At 37.4% G+C, this 21,926-nt stretch overlaps 1 protein-coding gene across 1 annotated transcript; it reads left to right on the top strand.

Moving 5' to 3' along the window:
- Positions 1-371: 371 nt before the first annotated feature.
- On the top strand, positions 372-9,699 carry LOC135733628 (toll-like receptor 8). The gene is made up of 4 exons (XM_073812012.1): positions 372-389; positions 757-3,848; positions 9,356-9,468; positions 9,557-9,699. The coding sequence occupies exons 1-4, from the start codon at positions 387-389 to the stop codon at positions 9,589-9,591; spliced, it is 3,243 nt and encodes a 1,080-aa protein (XP_073668113.1). The 5' UTR covers positions 372-386; the 3' UTR covers positions 9,592-9,699.
- Positions 9,700-21,926: the final 12,227 nt, after the last annotated feature.

Genomic DNA, 21,926 nt, shown 5'->3' with positions numbered 1-21,926 from the left:
ACTTGCATGTGATTTGTCATCTTTGTTTGTGTGAATGAGGAACAGAATGCAGAACTTCCTCTTGTGCTAAAATTGCTTTTGTGGTCATTTCACTGAGCCACCAACCATTGATCTATAACAAGAAAAAAATGAATAATGCATTTTATTAAACAAATGTTGTTGTGGTCATTAAAGAGAATCAGAAAAGTTTACAGTCATCTGCATGTGGACTGGCAGGTGTCGATCTCTTCACCCACATGCATCGCTTCATCGCTGATAAAAGTCTGCCAGTTACAGCCAAACTTCCCTTTTCTCAAATGCTGTCGTGTGTACGCTGAAGCACGCGGCTTATTTTGTGCTTGAGCTTTGCACAGCTTGCACGGGGACTATAAATAGACATTGCTATCATGGTAAGAAAATAATTTAATGATCTTTATATAGGCTGTGTGAATATATAGTAAAATATTTCCTGTATTTTTTATTGTGAATATTATATTAGGCTATTGTTTTCATTAAAATGTTTGATTTATGAAATGTGTGGCTCTTATTCTCCCACATGCCTTATTTTTATTATCTTATTTATAATTTTTTTATATTATGTGGTTTTAATGTCAATGTCTGTCAAAGTCAATTTTATTTCTATAGCACAGCTACACACAACACCATTTAACCAAGTTAAAGCTCAGTGTGCTATGTGGAAAATATATTTTATAAATAATATTTCAAAACGTTTATTGTGAAAAACACAACTAAATGCTGTTTGTTGTGTTTCTCCAGAACTCTGTGTCGTGCTGCTTTAAATTCAGCTGTTGGCTCATTCTGGCATTAAACATTAAGCTTCTTCTGTGTCAGATAAGCATGAGGACTATGAAGACGTCACCCTGTGATATACATGAAAACCTAACAGAGATGACGGTGGAGTTCGACTGTAACAGCCGTCGGCTGAGAAAAATGCCCATTTTAACAAAAAACACCACAATCCTCAATCTGTCTGAGAACAAGATCAAAAACTTAACGGCAAGAGATTTGCGAGACCTGGTAAACCTGACCCATCTTAATCTCAACTGGATGAACATGAATCATCCGGTCGCTGTTGCCTTTGAGGTTTTTTCAAATTTCACCAAGCTGCAGATATTAGAGATGAACGGCATCGGCCTAAATCAAATACCTAGAACTCTTCCCAAGAACCTGCGAGAACTCTGGCTGGTAGAGAACCAAATCACTTTGTTAAACACGACGATGTTCTTGCCCATAAAAAAACTGACACGTCTTTATCTTTCAAAGAACTGCTACTACTGGAATCCTTGTTTTAGGAATTACAGGATTGAAAACGGAAGTTTCTCAGCCCTCACCAGACTGAAACATCTCACTTTGTCTTATAATAATTTAACTCACGTGCCCACAGGACTACCCATTAGCTTACGAACACTGGAGCTCGCTTCCAACAGAATATCTCGCATCGGAGAGAACGATTTCCAAGGCCTCAACAACTTGTCCAGTCTTAAAATCCAAGGAAACTGTCCTAGATGTAATAATGCTCCCTATCCATGTGTTCCCTGTGATAATGGCTCTATCGAAATCCATCCGCAAGCGTTCGATAACCTCGAAGAGCTCAGTTTACTGCATCTTGCAGGAAATTCGATTTATTCGCTCAATGCCAGTTGGTTTAAAAACCTTTTAAAGCTTGAGAAACTTTACCTTTCCTTCAACTTTTTGATAGGTGCTATTAGCGATCCAATTTTTATGAGTAACTTACCACTACTAAAAAAACTGGATCTGTCTTTTAATTATGCCCTGAAGAGTTATCCCGAAACTGTTGAACTATCGAGCAGTTTCTCCAACTTGACCTCGCTTGAGCTTTTGCACATTCAGGGTTTGGTTTTTAAAAGCATCGAAGAAAAAACCTTCAGTTCTTTGTTTGGCCTACAAAATCTTTCTGTGTTGGATGTGGGTACCAATTTTATCGTATCTGCAGAATCCAACATATTTTTAAAGCTTCAAAATGTGAAACTGCTCTATCTTTCGGAAAACAGACTTCACCCGGGGACGACGAACAAGCAACACAAGACAGAAGCAGCATACAAAGATTTCATATCGTCTTTTTCCGTGCCCCCTTTGACAGAATACAACAGACGTCAAAAGGAGCATATCTTCGAGGTTGCAACCAGACTCGTGAAACCCGAGTGTTTCGCTGCTGGTCGCGTGTTGGATCTAAGTCGAAATAACCTTTTCTTCATCTCTCCTGAACTGTTTAAGGGATACGGGAACATTTCTTGCCTCAATCTCTCCAGTAATGGTTTCGCCGCAGCCCCGAATGGAACTGAATTCACTTCGCTTCCCGGACTCAAGTATCTCGATTTGTCCTTTAACAAAATCGACTTGGCATATAATTACGCCTTCACGGAGTTACAAAGTCTCGAAGTGCTTGACCTGAGTTACAACCCCCATTATTTCACTGTACAAGGGGTCACGCATAATTTGAATTTCCTTGAATATTTGCCCTCTTTAAAGGTTCTGAACCTGAGTTATAATAGCATTAAAACGCTAACCACCAAAACCTTGTCCAGTCGGTCTCTTCAGGAGCTACAATTCCAGCACAATGACCTCGGAAATTTATGGAGGGAGAGAGACAAAACGTACACCCAGCTTTTCCAAAACTTGACCAATTTGACCTATCTGGACATATCATACAACTTTATTGCCAAACTCCCAAAATCGGTTGTCCCAAAGCTTCCCGAGAGCATTCAAAAACTGAGAATAAGCCGTAATCGTCTGACATGTTTTAACTTGACCAATTTCAGACAATTTAAACATCTCCAAACACTCGTTTTAAGCTACAATTACATTGAATACATATTCGGGAATATCTCAGAGGACGTGCCCTCGTTAGAGTTCCTTGATCTTCATAAAAACAGGATATCCGTGCTCCCCAATGGATTTCTAATAGGGGCGGTGAATCTCAAAGTGCTGGATCTCAGTAACAATAACCTGATAACCGTCAACCAATCCACATTTCCACCCGACAGCGAGGTCTACCTGGAAACGCTCTGGCTCAGCGGTAATCCCTTCCACTGCACCTGTGATTTACTTGAATTGGTTCTGTGGATATTTGACACCAAGGTGCATATACCGAGACTGATGACGTCCATGACCTGCGCCGTGCCCGAAGACAGAAGAGGACAGCCTGTTGTTCTCTTTGACATCAAGGAGTGCATCGACGACCAGGTGGCTTTTCTGGCATATTTCTTCTCTGTCGTTGTAATAATCTGCACCACGGTTGTAGCTCTTGCTATGCACATGTTTTACTGGGATGTTACGTACACCTTCTACTATTTGAAAGCTAGATTGTCTGGGTATCAGTATCTGAGCTCCGAAAACTCCATCTATGACGCGTTCATTACGTACGACACCAGAGATCCGCACGTGTCCGACTGGGTCCTGAACCACCTGCGGGTGCAGCTGGAGGAGCACGGCGAACGCTTCCTGCCCATTTGCCTGGAGGAGCGGGACTGGACTCCAGGTTCTCCCATCATGGACAATTTGAATCAGAGCATCCAGCAAAGTCGTAAGACGGTGTTCGTGCTGACGGAGAACTATGTTAATAGCGGTTCCTTCAAGATGGCTGTCTTTCTGGCTCATCAGCGCCTCCTGGAGGATAACGAGGATGTGATCGTGCTGTTGCTGTTGGAGCCTGTCCTGCAGTACTCGCATTTCCTGCGGCTGCGCAGACGACTGTGCGGACACAGCATCCTCGAGTGGCCACGTTCGCCTTCTGCAGAGGCTTGGTTTTGGCATTCCCTCCGGAATGCCATACGCGTGGATAACCAGGCGATGTACAGCGACCTCTACAGCAGATATTTTACCACTAAGTAGAAAAACAAACTATAAGAATATGCTGTATGCTTTACAAATAAGTTTGCAAAGGTGAATATAATGTGAATATAATTAATTTGCTGATGTCTTCTTCCATTAGACACACAGAGGTCACATGACTTTTTAAGATGTAAAATAAATATATGGTGCTCTCAGAGTATGTATGTGAAATTTTGGCTCAAAATATTATATAGATCATTTATTATAACATGTTGAAATTGTTACTTTGTAGGTGTGAGCAAAAATGTGTCGTTTTTGGGTATGTTTTTAAAATGAAAATGAGCTGATGATATGCAAACACTGTTCACCATAATGGTGGTTTGTTGAAATGAAAACTCAATTGTGCTGTTAATAATTTGTTCTCTCTCTCTCTCTGCAATAAATGTCAGTGCCATGGTTGGATAGTGCAGATTAAGGGGCGGTATTATTATAATAAGATCCCCTTCTGGTGAAATGAGCTGATGTAATGCAAACACTTATCACCATAATGGTGGTTTGTTGAAATTAAAACTCAATTGTGCTGTCAATAATTTTTTCTCTCTCTCTCTCTCTCTCTGCAAAAAATATCAGTGCCATGGTTGGATAGTGCAGATTAATGGGTGGTTTTATTATAATAAGATCCCCTTCTGACATCACAAGGGGAGCCAATTTCAATTACCTATTTTTTCACATGCTTGCAGAATGGTTTACCAAAACTTAGTTACTGGGTTGATCTTTTTCACATTTTCTAAGTTGATAGAAGCACTAGGGACCCAATGGAAAAAATCAGATGTTCATGATATGTCCACTTTAAAACTGTGTATATATATATATTACTTGTTCTGTGCGGTTGTTGATGATGATGTTGATGTTTGTTTTAGCTGAGTTTAAACATTAGCAAAAAAAATTTGTCATTCAGATACACAACAGTAGGTAGTCCATGATTAATAGACAGATGCTGAATTCTGTAGATTTCTAAAAGAGTTGTGTATACTTTAATGATTACAGGACAGCTGGGGGGACTTTATCCCGAGGGCATGTAGAGAAGTTAAAACTGATTCACTAATGCAGAGATATTTTACTTGTATAATTGAATGTAAAATAAACTTTTAATAAATGAATTATTTGAAATGCAATTGAAATCTCTTTTAACTGCTTCTCTGTGTACACACATGCACAAACATACACAAGTTTGTATAAAATATTTGTATCTCCTCCCTTAAATCTACTGTAACTCTTACACAAACCTTAAGATTTCAGTAAACCAGAACTTGCCTTAAAAGCCTTTTTAACTGGGATCAAATAAAATATACTCAAGTTATTTTTTGACATGCTATGTTAATCATTACTATTTTAAAGGAGAAGTTGGTCTTCACAGGTATAATACTAAACTTTATTTTAAATAGCACCTTTCAAAGTGCTTTACAAACATAATAGATAAAATACAAAAACACATACATGAGAACAATGTAGCTAGAGTCCCATATGGCAAAAAAATATCTTTTTATATATATTATTTTTCACCAATATATTTTTTGTATATTTTGAAATATATTAAAAAAATATATGTTTTTAAGCATTTATATTAACAGAAAAACTTTGTTATAAACCTGTAAACATATTCGGTTTAAAAAGGTTAAAATTAAATTTAAACTGCTCAGCTGCAAAAATATACTTATAATTTTTATTACGTACTTATACATTTTATACTTGTTACAGTTTTTACAAAATGTACTAAATATATTTTGGCAAGGAAAACTTAACTTTCTTTTTCTTTTTAATGGAATCACGCGGGTCATAAGGGGGCAGAATTGATAACGACACTGGCTGATGTCAGAGGTACTCAGGCCAATCACAACGTACAGATTAGCTGGCCAATCAGGGACACCGAGCTTTTCAGATCAATGAGGTTTGTACAAAATCAGTGTGTTTCAGGTAGGCAGGATATCTGGAACTACAAAAATGTACGGTATGTGGAAAACAAGGTGTTTTTTTACAATATACCACACAAACACATTGTATTATACCAAATACACAAAATAACATTGTTGGCATTTTTAGCAATGAAATAGGTGTTCTTTAATCCTCTGACTAGTGGCTAAACTTAACTCTGGAACGAATACCTCGTGGAAAATAACAAATGTTTTGGTTTCCTAAAGAAGAGGAGCAGGCCCGGATATATATATATATATGCAGTGACTGTGCAAAAGTCTTAGGCCACCATGCTACCATTAGATTTGTTGTTTTTGCAAATGCATAGTGATCATATATAATTAATTTTCAGTCTCTTTATTAGAACACAACCAAAAAATACAGGAAATGTGTAGTAGTATTAAAAACAGTATAAAAGTATAAGCTGAAGTGTCAAGTATTTAGGGTAAACTTTCACTTGAGCAATGGCAGGCAGCTAGCTGCCAGTAACTTACTGTAGATTTTACATTTATGTTATTTACTGGCAACAGTTTGTTCGAACATGAAACATTTTTTAGTCTTTATCTTACAGTAAATTACTGGCAACCAGCTGCATAATTACAGAAAATGTTTTACAGTGTTTGTGCCAACATAGGTCACACCAAATACTGACTGATGCTTGAAGAAGACATTTACTTCTGAAATTTTTTTACATATTTCCTGTATTTTCTGTTTGTATCTTAAAAAATAGTGAAAAATAAATATGGATGGCCATTAAAACTTCTAAAACAACAAGGCTGGTGGTGGTGGCCTAAGACTTTTGCACAGAACTTATATATTTTAAAACTCTAGTCATTCAGGGCTTCAGACCAACTTTTGAATCAGTCTGCAATGCAGTTATTACATTTTCCTAAAATAACTGCATTACTGAAAAATACTAAGTAGAATTAACTCTATGCAGTTGCTGTCATTATGGACAATAGATGAAACTTAAAAAAGGATGTTATGAACCAAAAAATTATACAATCCCTTTAACTAATTCTAGTGCGACATGCCTGAGTACTTGTTAAAAAATGTTTGGTTGCAGTCTGGAGCCCTTGGTGCCCCCCATTGCCTGGTGCCCCAGGGCACTCACCCAATCCCGTCTATGGATAATCCTGTCATGGGGGAGACGGCGATCATGGATCAGAGCTAAGTGAAGGGAGGTTTGGCAGCTGATCTGTAGTTAACATTGAGCTAACATTAGTGTGTAAATAATGTATACCAGGGATGTCCAATCCCGATCCTGGAGGGTCGGTTTCTCTGCAGAGTTTAGCTCCAACCCTAATCAAACACACATGAAGCAGCTAATTAAAGTAGGCCTACTAGAAACTTCCAAGAAGATGTGCTAAGACAAGTTGGAGCTAAACTCTGCAGGACACTGGCCCTCCAGGAACAAGTTTGGGGACCCCTGGTGTAGTTTTTCATACACTTTAGCTATGAGTTGAACTAAGGTAATCTACTTGTTGTTTATTAAGCTACTCTAAAAGGACTCTGTTGTCATTGATTGTTTGCGGGAGTTTAATGGAAGTTACGTTTGGTCCACGAAAGCCGTTTGTTTATGTTGTTGAAACCGTTGTAAAATTAAAATGAACTTGTTGCCCCTGAAATACATTTTGAAATATGAAGGTTAAAACTAGACATATTTTCAAAAATATTTTTAATTAAGCTTTACTTTCTACAAAATGTATTTAGCATATATTTAAAACATGTTTTGGCCAGATGAATGTATTTATTTGCTGTAGCTATGGTGAGAGAAAGCGAGATTTGAGTAACATCTATGTCCACAAAACTAAGCCTAGCAGCTAACAGGAACTGTGTTCTATCACTTCCTGTTGTTTACCAGCACAATGTGTCATCTATACTATAGTAAGTATTCGTCAATGTATTCTTAACAGACTAAAATAAAGTTTGGTTTATATTTCTTTCTGCCCGGATTAAAGTATTTCCTTTATCTACTCAAAGCCATTAGAAGACCAGGCTGAGCTAAACTAGGCCTTAGTTAAATTAAGAGGTTTAAGCATTTTTTAAAAGCATGCCTTAGAAAAATGCATTACTGGTGTGTATCTTGAGATAAATCAATGACACTGGCATATTTTAGGATCTGTCAGTGCAAGTTAACATACCTCAGACATGTGTTTTACTCTAGGACTGTCTGTGAAACCGAAGGTGAATGTGTTTCTTAAGTGAATGCATTGTTGTACAGAAGACAATGCATACGTTATGCAATTTTAATATAATAGTGATAAATCTGTTGTTAAGACGGAATTCTGCGTTTTAAACAGTTTGGTCTGCGTGTTATCTGTGCAGTTGTGTTTGTTTAATTGTATTTTGTGTTATTGTAGCGTGTGCTCATTGTCACGATGTCGTCATCAGTTTGAGTGCACTTCACGTGAGTGTCCAGCAGGTGTCGCTCCTACACAGCACAGCGTTTTTAGTCACAGGGCGTTCACTTTACTTTAATGTGACACAGCGACTTTCACTGCGTGTTTACAGATGTTTCACCTTTAAATTCCCAAACGCCTGCATGTCTCGATGTTTCTTCACTAAAATGTGTCTAACATGCGTCTAGTTGATCGCTTTTATCGGATTCCATGAGGAAGCGGTTCATCTAACGGTTCGGTGACGTCAGCGGCCTGATTTGCATATCGCGCAGGATATATAGCGCGCTTCTGCGCTTGTCTCTCACACTGCTGCGACTCGAGACTCAAATCACTGCACGGAACGACTACTCTGGTGAGGCAAAACGTTTATATTTTACTTTAATATGCACAATATACCATCATTGCTGTTATTTCTACTGAATCTGTAGATTTTAAGTGTGACCTCTTGCTAAATGCGCTTTGATAAACGTTTTTCTGTTTCATGCATAATTAGTGACAAAATGTTACGAATGTGTTTATAATCACGGCGAATAAGTGCTATAGTTTATATGCAAAATATCAAATCTGTTGTAAGTAAAACGTTGCTGCTTGCGATAGATGTGTATGAGAGACAATAGATGCGTGCTGTCTTTGTTCAGGAATGGACGAAGCTATTGGTCAGTTTATACAGTTCGTAATCGAGAAATGCAAATATCATATACATGGGAGGAAATTATACGTCCAGATGTTTGTAAAATGAGAGAAATATTTAGATTTAGGTGGATTTAAAGTGAAATAAGAAGGAGGAATAGGCAGGAAAGGGCGGTGGTTTCATACCGCGATACTGTGATGCAACACCATCAGCATTTCACTTCATTGCACATTACTGCTTCGACACTAAACATTAAAATGCACGAATTTTCATTTTTATTGCATGAAATGTTTCATCTGAAAATCAATTTACTAAAGAAAAGATACTTTTATAAATAAATTTGTTTATACAGTAATAAAATGAAGATTTGGGGGTCCAAAAGTAATATTTTGCATTGGATTTTTAGATACAAATCAAACGGATTGTGAATATTTTGAGGGTGGATGGGATGGGCAGGGGGTGGTAACGGGCCTGTTTCGGCATGCAGACGTCTCTTTGTGTTTGCACAAATGCGTGTGTCACCATTAACGGCGATCAACTTCCTGTCATTTCATTTCAGACCTACTGCCATCATGTCTGACAAACCCAATCTCGAAGAGGTCCACAGCTTTGACAAGACCAAGCTGAAGAAGACCGAAACCCAGGAGAAAAATCCTTTGCCATCGAAAGAAAGTAAGCTATCTCGCACTTGTCTGATACGTGACCGTTATGTGATGAAAGAGCTGCAGACCAATCGTTTGTTTTTCTTTTTGTCTTTCAGCCATCGAACAGGAGAAACAGGCGGGCTCCTCGTGAAGCTCGCTCGCGACTCCTCTATGCACTGTACATTCCACATTGCCTTCTTTTTCACCTCTTTTTGCTGTTTAACTTTTTCCGGATAAAAATATGACCTAAGTTGCATTGTGATTGGACAACCAAAAAAAATGCAGACGACCGTAGAGCCCTTTGTTTCTCCTCTTTTTGTAAACCACACCACTGAAATTCTGATGAAGTTCGTTGATCCGGAGGAGGAGGAGGAGGAGGGAGGCATGAAGCTGAGTTTCACTTCTGAATTCGCTTCGGAGTGGCGAGGGGGCGGGGCACGGAGTTTGAGTGACAAGTAACAGAGACTCGCTTTTGTAACATCTTTTGTGACCTCGGTTGACTTGCTCAAATGCTTTAAAGTCATGCAGTTTTTATTTTGTATGTCGACATCTTGGAATGCACAACTTTTGTTTTGTAATGCAAATAAAAATCTGTGATATTCAGATGGATCTTTTGTCTCTTTTTGGAATGTTAATGTCAATGCAAATCTACAAGAGTAGACTCTGGATGATATTAATGCATAATATTTACTAAAGATTTTAAAAAGACTTCCAGGTCTTCAATCATAATTTCATAAAGGTTTCTAAGACCGTGGGAATCCTCAATAGTTACAGCTACATTAAATGACATGTATTAAACTAGCTGAGTTAAATAGGCATAAATGTAAATCCATCTGCACAATAACTCCTGTAAACTGATGCATCCCAACAGGGAACTAATCAAATTTAGTTTGGTGTGGTCAATATAAATGGTCTAGTATTGGTGTGGCACATCTTTGCATGTTTTCACCTCTCCGGCTGACCCAGAAAACCGGTCTGAAGCCGATGAATCGAGAGCTGTACACGCCTTGCCTTGTGGTCAATAGTCCACAAGAACAAAAGCAAGATCTGCTGTTCTTTAAACATATATTGACTGCAGCATTACGCTTTTAAATTTGACATGTTTAAGATGTTATACAAGACAAGAAATCATCGAAAAACTTCTTAACCAAAAATCTATTTGCTTAAAGTGCCTTGTTTGAATTTGCATTTAGGTATTTAGTGACTCTTGTATTCAAAAGCAACTTAAGTGAGGAAAATAGCAAAGCAATGGGAAGCAAAGTGCAAAGTTTCGGCATTGTTTAAAGACACAACTTGTTTAGAAAGTTAAAAATACACTGTGGCGGATTCCCGGACAGGGTTTAGATTAATCCAAAACTAGCTGTTTTTACAAACATACCTTACAAAAAACCTTTCTGGTGTTCATCTTGAGGCAGAGCAATGGCACTGATATATAAGGGTTAAGATATGTCAGGTCAAGGTGTTTGCAGTTAAGACAGATCAAACAAGCATTTTAGTCTTAAACTAAACTTAAACCCTGCCCGAGAAACTGCCAAACTGTCTCATGGATTTATTTATAAGACCAATTATTACCAGATTAATCATTTTGCTGGCATCCATCTGAACGTTCAATATAGGCTCAATGTTTGACAATTAATTTAAATGCAGTTAAATTTTTATATATTTTTAATGTCATCTGGAAATGTTTTTGTGAGATTGAGCCATTCAGCAGGACACGGCTTAACTTGACTTATCCATCAATCTAAATGGCATCAATAAAATACTGCTTATATTCACTGAGCAAAGAAGTTTAGAAACATTTGAATACACAAGAGCAAATTTATTATCGACTTATCAATTTTATTTAGTATGATGATGATCCGTGTTAGGCTATTACTTTGCTTATGAAAACTATATAATGAAATGAATCCAGTCTGTTTGAAACCAGTAGTATGTGCAGGTCTTTTGTAATGGAGTTGTGTGCAGCAAAGTTAAATAGACATAAATGCAAATAATAAAAGGAAGGAAACATTTCACACAGTTTGTTCCTTTTAAGTCAAAAGCTGTGGGTACATTTAGACACATTCACCCAAATTCTTGCAGATGATTGTTCAGACGATGAAGGGTACACTTATGTGCCATTTAGGTGACTGTGTTGGATATTAATATACACTACGCACCAGTGACAGCCTTTGTTATTTTCTGATAGGGTGATTTGTGTGTCCTTATCCCCAAACACAGAATTAGTATTATGATCCAGACCACAATCACTGTACTATGGTATATTAGAAATGTTTTAGTCTGAAGAGATGTTTTTGTGATGAGTTATTGTTTTGTTTTTGCCAACTCAAGAAATATTTCTGCTGAACTAAAACTAACAATGACTCTTCTGACCTTTACCAACCTTGTTTTATATCACGGGGCTTTATTCTTATTGGTTAAGAAATGTTTCATGAATATGCATGATTTTTTGATAAAGCACACCTGACCTGATAAATGTCTTAAAATAACCACCAGATCAATGTCTTAGCAATATCTGTGATAACGGTGGTATACATTTAGTCATTTAGCAGGTATAAGCGGAATAATTGACTCCGGTCCTTTGAATTATGTAAAGAATAATTGACAACGGGCTGTTGAATTATTGGAAAATAATGCACACCCAAGGTGGTAATGCGGCACAACGCAGAGTAGTGTTATACCACAGGTCTGCATTATTTTCCAATAATTCAAAGGACCGGAGTCAATTATTCCTCTTATACCACGGTTGCTCTGGTGGTTATTTTAAAACACTTGACAGGCTAGGTGTGCGTAAAATAATGCATACCTGTGAATAATTTCTCAACAAATCACTATAAAGCATTCAACATGCCAGTGGTATAAGTAAGGAATAATTGACGACGGGCCATTGAATTATAAGAAAATAATGCACACCCAAGGTGCAATGCGGCACGATGCGAAGCTGAGTGTGCATTAATTTCAAATAATTCAAACGACCGGAGTCAATTATTCCTCTTATACCACGGTTACCACAAAAATTGCTCTGGTGCCTATTTTTAAGACATTTTACAAGTTAGGTGTGCGGTTATCAGAAATTAATGCATACCCATGGAACATTTCTCAGCCAATCAGAATACAGCATTCAGCAGACCAGTGGTATAAGTAAGCACTAAGGTACGAGAGGCTGTGCTGTATTGTGAATAAGTAACGGCTGAACGGCAGTGCCTGCAACCCCTTCAGCCGTTACTTATTCACAATACAGCACTTGCCTCAACTACCTTATTGCTTTTATAAAAACGGTTACCACACAATACTAAAGTTAAAAAAATATTAGTGTAATTTTCATGAAGTTAAATCAATAAAATCATTCCTTTCGCTAGAAAAAAATAGTCCCTGAGCGTGAACAAAAATGTGTTCCAATGTGTAATATGCATGAAAGCTCAAATAAAAACAACAAACCGATACGTGTGGTTGCTAAGGGCGCAGTGATATATAGAACCGTTGGGTGAAGTGGTCATAGCCGTGTTTTATCATGAATAAAGCACAGCTATTGACCAATCAGAATCAAGGACTGGAACAAACCGTTTAATAATTAAAAATAATGCACACCCGTGGTGTAACTCTGCTTCCCATTGTTCCACATTACCAGCATAGGTGTGCATTATTTTCAAATAATTCAACGGTCCATCGTCAATTATTCCTTACATAAACAAACCGTAAAATTTGGCATACTTTATAACCTGCTCTGTAAACAAATGTTGCTGTAGATGTAAATGTATGTTATATACTGGCAATAGTTTGATTAACGTTAAATAAACATTAAATATTGACAAGTCTTTATCTACAGAATGATACTATAAAATAACAGCCTCGTGCAAAGCATTCTGGGAACCAAAATATAAAGAAAAAATGTTGAAGAGGATTTCTGGTTCCCAGAATGCTTTGCATGACGCTGTTATTTTTGATAAAGACTTGTCAATATTTAATGTTTAGTTAACGTTAATCAAACTGTTGCCAGTAAATAACATTAATATAAATCTACTGTAAGTCACTGGCAACCAGCTGAAAGTAATACTGTAATTTCTACAGAAATACTTTAACAGTGTGTGTGTGTCTACTACAGTGAGCGGTGATTGTGTTATTGTCAGTGGTGTCAAAAGTATTCATATTCATTACTCAAGTAGAAGTATAGATACTAGGGTTAAAAAAGACTTTTGTAGAAGTTGAAGTATCAACTCAAGCTTTTTACTCAAGTAAAAGTGAAAAAGTACTGGTTTCAAAACTACTTAAAGTATAAAAGTAAAAGTAATGTAAGGAAAAAATTTCATTACGGAAAAAGCCTTTTGTGCACTACCCTATCTCCTCTAAAACATGTTTCTAAAGGCCATAATAACTATAGTGTTATATTAAAAATGTTAATGTTAAACAATTTGGGATGCACTAGGGCCAGGGGTAGGCAACATCAGTCCTGGAGTGCCGATGTCCTGCAGATTTTAGCTCCAACCCTTATAAAACCTTGGCTACCTGTAGTTTCAGGTAACTTTATAGACCTTTATTAGTTTGTTCAGGTCTGCTTGTTTAGACCTGGAGCTAAACACTGCAGGACATCGGCACTCCATGTTGCCTACCCCTGCACTAGACTATCTGTTTCAACCACATACGGTACATGCCCATTAAATAATGAACGCATTTCAATACAATGCGAACGAATACATTAAAGCTGTGGTTCTCAAACTGGGGGCCGCGAGATGGTGCCAGGGGCCCCAGTTTTATAATATTTTATGAAATACATTACTTTATTATAAATTCTGTGTAATTAAACCTCAAAAAATAAGGCTACTAAACAAAAGCAATATATTGTATAATTTAATATGTTTTGTTTAATTCAAATTGTAAGTTTTAGAATGTTTATGTCATACATTTTCTTTGGGGGGTCGTGAAGGAATCCACTGTACACAAGGGAGGCGCGAAAAAAAAAGGTTTGATAACCACTGCATTATAGAACCACATATGTGTACTACTGAGCATTAACATGTGTTCTACAGAGAGGAAGATATGATGACTAGTTGCCTATAAATATTGTAATGGTGCAAAAAGTCAAACTTCAGAGCAGGGCCGCTGCTGGCAAAACTTCTACAGTGGTGCCCTCTTTAGTTAAAAAACAACAAAATCACACACAACTATAGTATGTGTGAGAATAGAAATATGCTATTATTGTTTTCATTTAAAATTTTATTTTGACAGCAACACAAACTACAATTATACAAATATGCAATTATATATTATAGCCTATATTCCTGTATCTGTACTTGTGTAGCTAATGGACTTTAGTATACTTTACTTTAGTCAGTATAAATCCAAGCAATTTTGGAGAATTACTAAATGTCTTCCTTGTAAGTAAATTCAAAAAGTCAGGTTTAAGGAAACAGCTGATGTCTATTAACAAAAGCAAAAGTTGGTATGTATGGTTATGTGTTTTATTGATTTAACACTCAAGCATTCAGCTAGGTAGGTTTTGTTAATGCAAATAAAATTTAGGGTAGTTATAAGCATATACAAAACAACAGATGTCTTTAGCATAGATATCTTTGCCATGCTTCAAAACGCAACGCAGCACAATGTCATTTAAGTTGAACAACTGAAGTTATATGATATAAATTGGTATTGTTACACTATTTAAATCACACAGATGAGTTGGTGTCAGCAGACAGCTATATATTTACACAGGCTTGTGAATGTGAACTGACCTGAAAGTGATGCGCGAGATTTATTTCGTACTTTTCCATTTGAAGACAGAATGCCGCGTTCTGTTACTGTACAAACGGATGGCGGATGATATCAAAGCATCGCGAGAGCAAACTGCTCCGCATGCTTTCTAATCGCTCTCGCGGTTCTTTTATGTTTCTCTGTGCAGCAGCATCGAACAAACTTTTGATCATCTGCAGTCAGCTGGGGGGCGGGGATTGCGTACAAACCAATAGGGTGTCGGAATGGTGTATGTTTATACTTCTCATCCAACCACAATCGCATTTATCTGGATGATGCAATTTATCAAGATAGCAATTTATCAAGCCGGAATGAAAAAAAGCAAACAAGCCGAAATAATATAAGTAACGAGGCGATTTTTAAAATGTAAGGAGTAGGAAGTACAGATAATTGCGTGAAAATGTAAGGAGTAGAAGTAAAAAGTCGTCTGAAAAATTATTACTCCAGTAAAGTATAGATACCCAAAATAGCTACTTAAGTAAGGTAACGAAGTATTTGTACTTCGTTACTTGACACCTCTGGTTATTGTTTGTGTTAAAGTTTGAGACTGTAGTGTAAGAGATGTGCGGTTCACAGATCTCTGTCAATCTCTTTATCCCATTAAAATAATTGACTCACACACCCATCAGGCTCTTAAACAAGATGCTTAAAGAAAAGTCTTAAAGCTACAGCAGCTTCCCCTACAAACATCAACTTCCAACAATTGTTTGGTTGTGTTGAATCAGTGTGTTAACACCCTGCTGCTGTGTGTTCTGATCCGGTCTTACAATGACAGTGACCTCGTGAAACACACACACACACACGCACACACACACACACACACACACACATAAGCAGTTTTCACACTTGACGTTAGCTTGACTCATTGTAATGATGAAATGACCTCATCCGTTACACAAAATGCATGTGAATAAATAATGCTCGATTATCTGGACATTGAGAGTTTGATTATGAGCAAATGTTTTTTTTTTGTTGTTGGTTATTTATTAAATAACTCAATTTGGTTACCCACCGTTTACAACAACAAGTAGACATTCGGAAGAACAAGTGGTTTTGTGGTTTTGTCTGTCACAATGTGTTTGTCCATTTCTACCCTGGTTACCCTGCTGGGCTATGTGTTATATAGACCATTGATATACATTGCTAGGGCAGTTTGGGTTGTTGCTAGGGTGTTGTTATGCAGTTGTTATGGTGTTCTGGGTGTTGCTTTACAGTTCTTATGGTGTTCTGTTGATTGCTAATGCATTGTTTGGTAGTTCTTGTTTCCAGGATGTTCTGGCCTCTTGCTAGGGTGTTGCTATGCAGTTGTTGTGGTGTTCTGGGTGTTGTTAGGGTGTTGCTATGCAGTTGTTATGGTGTTCTGTTGATTGCCAAGGCATTGTTGGGGGGTTAATTGGTGTTCCTGTTTCCAGTATGTTCTAGGTTGTTGTGAAGGTGTTGCTATGCAGTTGTTATGGTGTTCTTTTGATTGCCAAGGCATTGTTGGGTGGTTGGTTTGGTGTTCCTGTTTCCAGGATGTTCTAGGCTGTTGTGAGGGTCTTGCTATGCAGTTGTTGTGGTGTTCTGGGTGGTTTCTATGGTGTTGCTATGCAGTTGTTGTGGTGTTCTGAGTGGTTTCTAGGGTGTTGCTATGCAGCTGTTATGGTGTTCTGGGTGTTGTTAAGGTGTTAGACATTGGTTGTTTAAAGTCTCTGTGACATTCTGGTTTCTAGATGTGACTCAGGTTCAAACAACAGTAATAGTGATGCTTATCTAATTAAACACCATCACTACTACTGCTTAAAATGATAATACTATGAGTAAGTGTGTGTGTGTGTGTGCGTGCGTGCGTGCGTGCGTGCGTGCGTGCGCAGGTTTAAATTACCCACACAGATGGGAACAATAACAACACCTGAGAGGAAACGTGTTAAAAATAAACAGCAGAGAACATTCTCAGACCCCTGCTGCTACTCACATCAAGTTTGTCTGATCTCACATTTATAAGTCAGATTACACCCTTTGTATCTATGTAATAGTCTTCCTCTCTCTATCAGATCTGCTCTTTCCTTTTCTTTGTTTAAATCCTCTCTCAAGAAGTTTTGCTAAGGCTGTTATTTTTATAATTATGACTTTGTGTATGTTATGGATAGCTTTTATTTGATCTTAACTGTTTATCTATCTATTGTACAGCACTTTAGCTTTAACACCTGTTGTTTTAAATGTGCTATATAAATGAATAAACTAAACTTGTATTCTTGAAATTTGTCATTTTAAATGTCTTTGACGGTTTGTCACCACCTTCACATTAACATTTGATGTACACTTATTTTACAGTAAGGTGAGAGCCAGAGTCTATTTGATATCCATTGATGATTATCAAGATTGAAATAAAAATCATGGTCATAAATAACAGCGGTTGCCTATAAGGAATGTGAAACAGATTCAGACACGCATGTCTTAACTTGGCAAAGAATGAATCTTCTCTTTCATAGCAGCACATTCTCTATAGCAATACCGCTAACAGAAAGAAATGTGTGTTGGAGTGTTTGTGTATGTGTGTGTATGTTTGTGTGTGTCATGCACACAACAGTCCTTATTATTCTCCTTTACAGACAGTCAGATTGGGTTCAACAAATCACATTGTGTTTAGAGAATATGAGGGCTTGTTTGTTTAAAGTGATTAGACTACAGCATCATTTCATTATAGATTCTGAATCAAAACCTTTCTTACTGAAGTCCACATCACTTCTCTCCATCACAGAGTCGCCACAGTGTCTTGTGACGTTTATTAAGGATGGAAGATAAATGTACAAATGTATTTATTATTATAGTTGATTTAGATTGGGTTAGTTGTAGGTCGTGGATTATTTTATGAAATTGCATTTTAGTTAAAATACTGCCTATTCAGGGAGTGAACAGCAGGGCAGATCAATAGGTTTTAAAACAGAGCATGTGTGTGTGTGTGTGTGTGCGTGCAAGTGTCGTTGTTTGTGTTTGCGTGTGTGTGTGTGTGTGTGGTGTGTGCATGCATTTTTGATGTGTGCATGTGTGTGGTGTGTGCATGCGTGTGTGTGTGTGTGTGTGTGTGTGTGTGTGTGTGTGTGTGTGTGTGTGTGTGTGTGTGTGTGTGTGTGTGTGTGTGTGTGTGTGTGTGTGTGTGTGTGTGTGTGTGTGTGTGTGCGTGCATGTGTGTTTGTGTGCCGTTGTGTGTGTGTGTGTGTGTGTGTGTGTGTGTTGTCGAGCACACTGAGCAGTGATTGTGAGCATTTTGGCCCACGGGTGTCGAGAGACCATCTGTCAGTGTTGTGACGGCTACAGCTTGTAGCGCAGGCAGATGCATCACAGATAATGCAGATCTCCTCTAAACTCATTTTCAGCTCTGAATAACTGATTCATTTTATACAAGCTTATATTTATTTTAAAATGAACATTTTCCACAAATCATCTTAATTATCTTTATTTAATCCCTCACGTCGTCCCATAAACTAAAAACTGTTGTATTTTCAAAATCACCAATTTCTTCAAACATCAAGCGCTCTCTTTAGACGTCTCTCAGAAAGCCATTATGTCTCATACGTGTCATTCAATATGCTACTGAAACATCTTGGCCTAAAGTGCCCATTACATTTTGAGGGTATTGGTTTGACTGTGACTTCCGCCTCAGATACGGGCAGTCAGCCTTTGCTCAAATAGACACAGCATTCATTTTGAGAAGAAATACAGGAAGATCAACAGGCACACGCAGAGATCCAAACACTAAGGTTTCTATAATGAGCACTAAGAAAGGAAGTAACAGAGACGCAGTCTGCCAAAATAACTGCAGCTATCACCAACCATATATGCTGACTTTCAAAAGTCTTATTATCCTTTGTATGTGTTCAACAGATCCAAGATCAGCCAGTTGTCAGAAACTCGTAATACTGAAAACTCATTCAAAGTATATTAAAGTCTTTACTAGTACTGCAGGACAGTGTTGGGGGTAACGCATTACAAGTAACGCGCATTACGTAATAATATTACTTTTCTGAAGTAACGAGTAAAGTAACGCATTACCTTATAAATGTACACATTAATATTTGAGTTACTTTTTTAAAAAAGTAATCCAAGTTACTTTTCAGTTTAATTAATTACATTTAAAAATAAAACAATGTACTGAATTAAACTGAACAAAGTACGTAGAATTACGCACTTTGTGCGCCTTAGCGGGGATAGTTTGAGTCAGAAACAGAGATGGCAGGCCAGAGCTTGACATTTTTGGGATCATAAAAAACACTTGCAAGGCCTGAAAGAGATAAGTAAGAAAAAGTAACGCAAAAGTAACTTAAAAGTAACGTAAGCATTACTTTCCATGAAAAGTAACTAAGTAACGCAATTGGTTACTTTTTTGGGGAGTAACTTAATATTGTAACGCATTACTTTCAAAACTAACTTTCCCCAACACTGCTGCAGGATGAGTCTGATGTTAAGAAACTCCCTGGGGTGTTAAATGAAAAGCATGTAAGTACACTAATATCTATTCACAAAAACATGCACTCTCAACATCTGGACACAAATGCTTCGGGGATTCTGGGGAAGACGCTTGTTTACACTTCTGATTGCATTTTCCAAAATATATTCATGGGAATACAAAGATTAGATAATAAAGGACAAACTCATCATGTGAAATATCTCACAGCAACTTTATGAGCGCCAAAAATAACTTAAAACATCTGGAAACATCCATGACTGTCTTGTTGAGTTTAATCGGCCCTGAGCCACATGATAAATTCATAAGGACTTTATAAGTAAACTCACATCAGTGCATCATTCAGGACGTGAAGATATCAAACACAAGGTCAGGGTTCAGCACAATGCATCAGTATTTTAGGCTCTAGTTTGAATGCATTGCTGTATCAGTGATATTAATATGCAAATAACACTGTGACATCACTGCTATTTTAAGTTTATTCTTTTGATATAAGTCACTACATGATTACAGGGGCAGCCCGTGACTTCTTTTTCGAAGGCACATGATGTGAAGCTCGTCACAACATGTAGGCTATGTTGGCTGTCATATGTGTTGCTCGTCATGTCAAAATATATGTTCGGCGCATCATGTAAACTTATGTGCATCACGCGTCATGTCAAAATACAAGCCTTCTGCAGACGATTGGGTTTATGATAAAAGAGACACTCGCGTTTGAGAGTTCAGAATGAGTGTCATTTGAGTATTTTGTGAATGCGAGTGTTTCTTTTATCATAAACCCTTTCAACACATGTGCAGCAGGCACGTATTTTGACATGACACGTATGCACATGCTTCACATGACACTCTAAACACATATTTTGACATGATGAGAAACACACACGACACTCTGAACACATATTTGACATGACTCATGATGCAAGTAGGTTCACATGACACTTCGAACACTTATTTTGACATGACAATCACACACGACGAACCAAACACATATTTTCAATCCACACCCCTCAGAAGTGAAGTCACCGGCTGCCACTGCACGATTATTAACTTTTATACATGGAGGCTTTGTGGGAATCAGAAATCCTCATCAACCTTTTTCATTTTTTTCCTTCAGATTTTGGTTCGCAGAATGCTTTGCCATGAGGCTGTTATTTTATAGTTTTATTCTGTAAAAACAAAGACTTGTTAATGTTTAATATTTATTTAACTTTGCACAAACTGTTGCCAGTAAATAACATCAATATAAACTACAGTAAGTTACTGGCAAACAGCTGCAGTAATACTGTCATTTCTACAGAAAGATTTGAACACTGTAAGTTAAACAAAAACTGAAGTTTTAACAAACAATCCTTTAAGATTTATATCTATATTAAGTTTGTTTATTACACGGCTCTCTGGAATGCTTGATTCTGATTGGTCAGTTGAGACATTTGCAGGTTCGTTCTTTTCGAATAATAACCGCTCCAAAATAATAACGCATAGCCGGTACTACTTTTACGAGTAAGATCGCTCCGCGCCAATAAAGATTACTGTTTGTTTGGCGCCATCTTGTGACAAACACTGGACAACCACGACAAGACACAGAGAGCTTACTGAGACTGAACTTGACAAAATAGAGCATGACAGCTACGAAGCCAACACACAAAAAAATACAGAATGGGCATTAAAACTTCTCAAAGACTGGCTAAAAGAGAAAAAAATGGAGACAGACAAGTATGAAGCAGAGGATCTTAATAAGGTATTACGATCATTTTATGCATCTGTGCAAAGTTTCGCGGAAGGATAAAAATGTTAATTTAAAACAAATATGCCAATAAAACGTTTCAAATTCATATTCATGTCCAGTTTTTTTTCTTATGTGACAAGTAGCCGTGTAATAAGCGGGATAATGTAGAGTCAGCCGGTAGTTATCGGGAAATAAGCCCCTTCAGTGTGATACAAGACCCTCCGCTTCGCGTCGGGTCCTGATCACACTGTCGGGGCTTATTTCCCGATAACTACCGGCTGCCTCTACATTATCCCTTACTTATTGCAGTCTGGAAATGTCAACAGTATTTGTTCATTCTTGCTGTAATATGTTCAGGAAAAGTAGTAAAAAAACATAACACAACAACACACAAACAAAAACATAACATGAATTCATCTGACTTTTATAGCAGCAAACAAATTGTATCAGGTTTGAGAGATATCAGTACATGTTTGTTATGAATGAATCATATTTAAGTTGTGTTGACAGCATTTCGTGTACAGTATAATGTCCATTCCCTTCAGTTATCTGAGCCCAAAACACAGTCATG

Source organism: Paramisgurnus dabryanus, chromosome 15 (genome assembly GCF_030506205.2).
Source record: "Paramisgurnus dabryanus chromosome 15, PD_genome_1.1, whole genome shotgun sequence".
Taxonomy (NCBI): domain Eukaryota; kingdom Metazoa; phylum Chordata; class Actinopteri; order Cypriniformes; family Cobitidae; genus Paramisgurnus; species Paramisgurnus dabryanus.
The sequence above is the reverse complement of the archived record's forward strand: the minus strand, read 5'-3'. Positions and strand labels throughout refer to the sequence as shown.

Excerpts from the sequence above, each read along its gene's own strand:
- LOC135733628 (XM_073812012.1), top strand. Across the intron at positions 3,849-9,355 it reads AGCAGATATTTTACCACTAA|ACCTACTGCCATCATGTCTG; the intron begins GTAGAAAAACAA and ends ATTTCATTTCAG. Across the intron at positions 9,469-9,556 it reads TCCTTTGCCATCGAAAGAAA|CCATCGAACAGGAGAAACAG; the intron begins GTAAGCTATCTC and ends TTTGTCTTTCAG.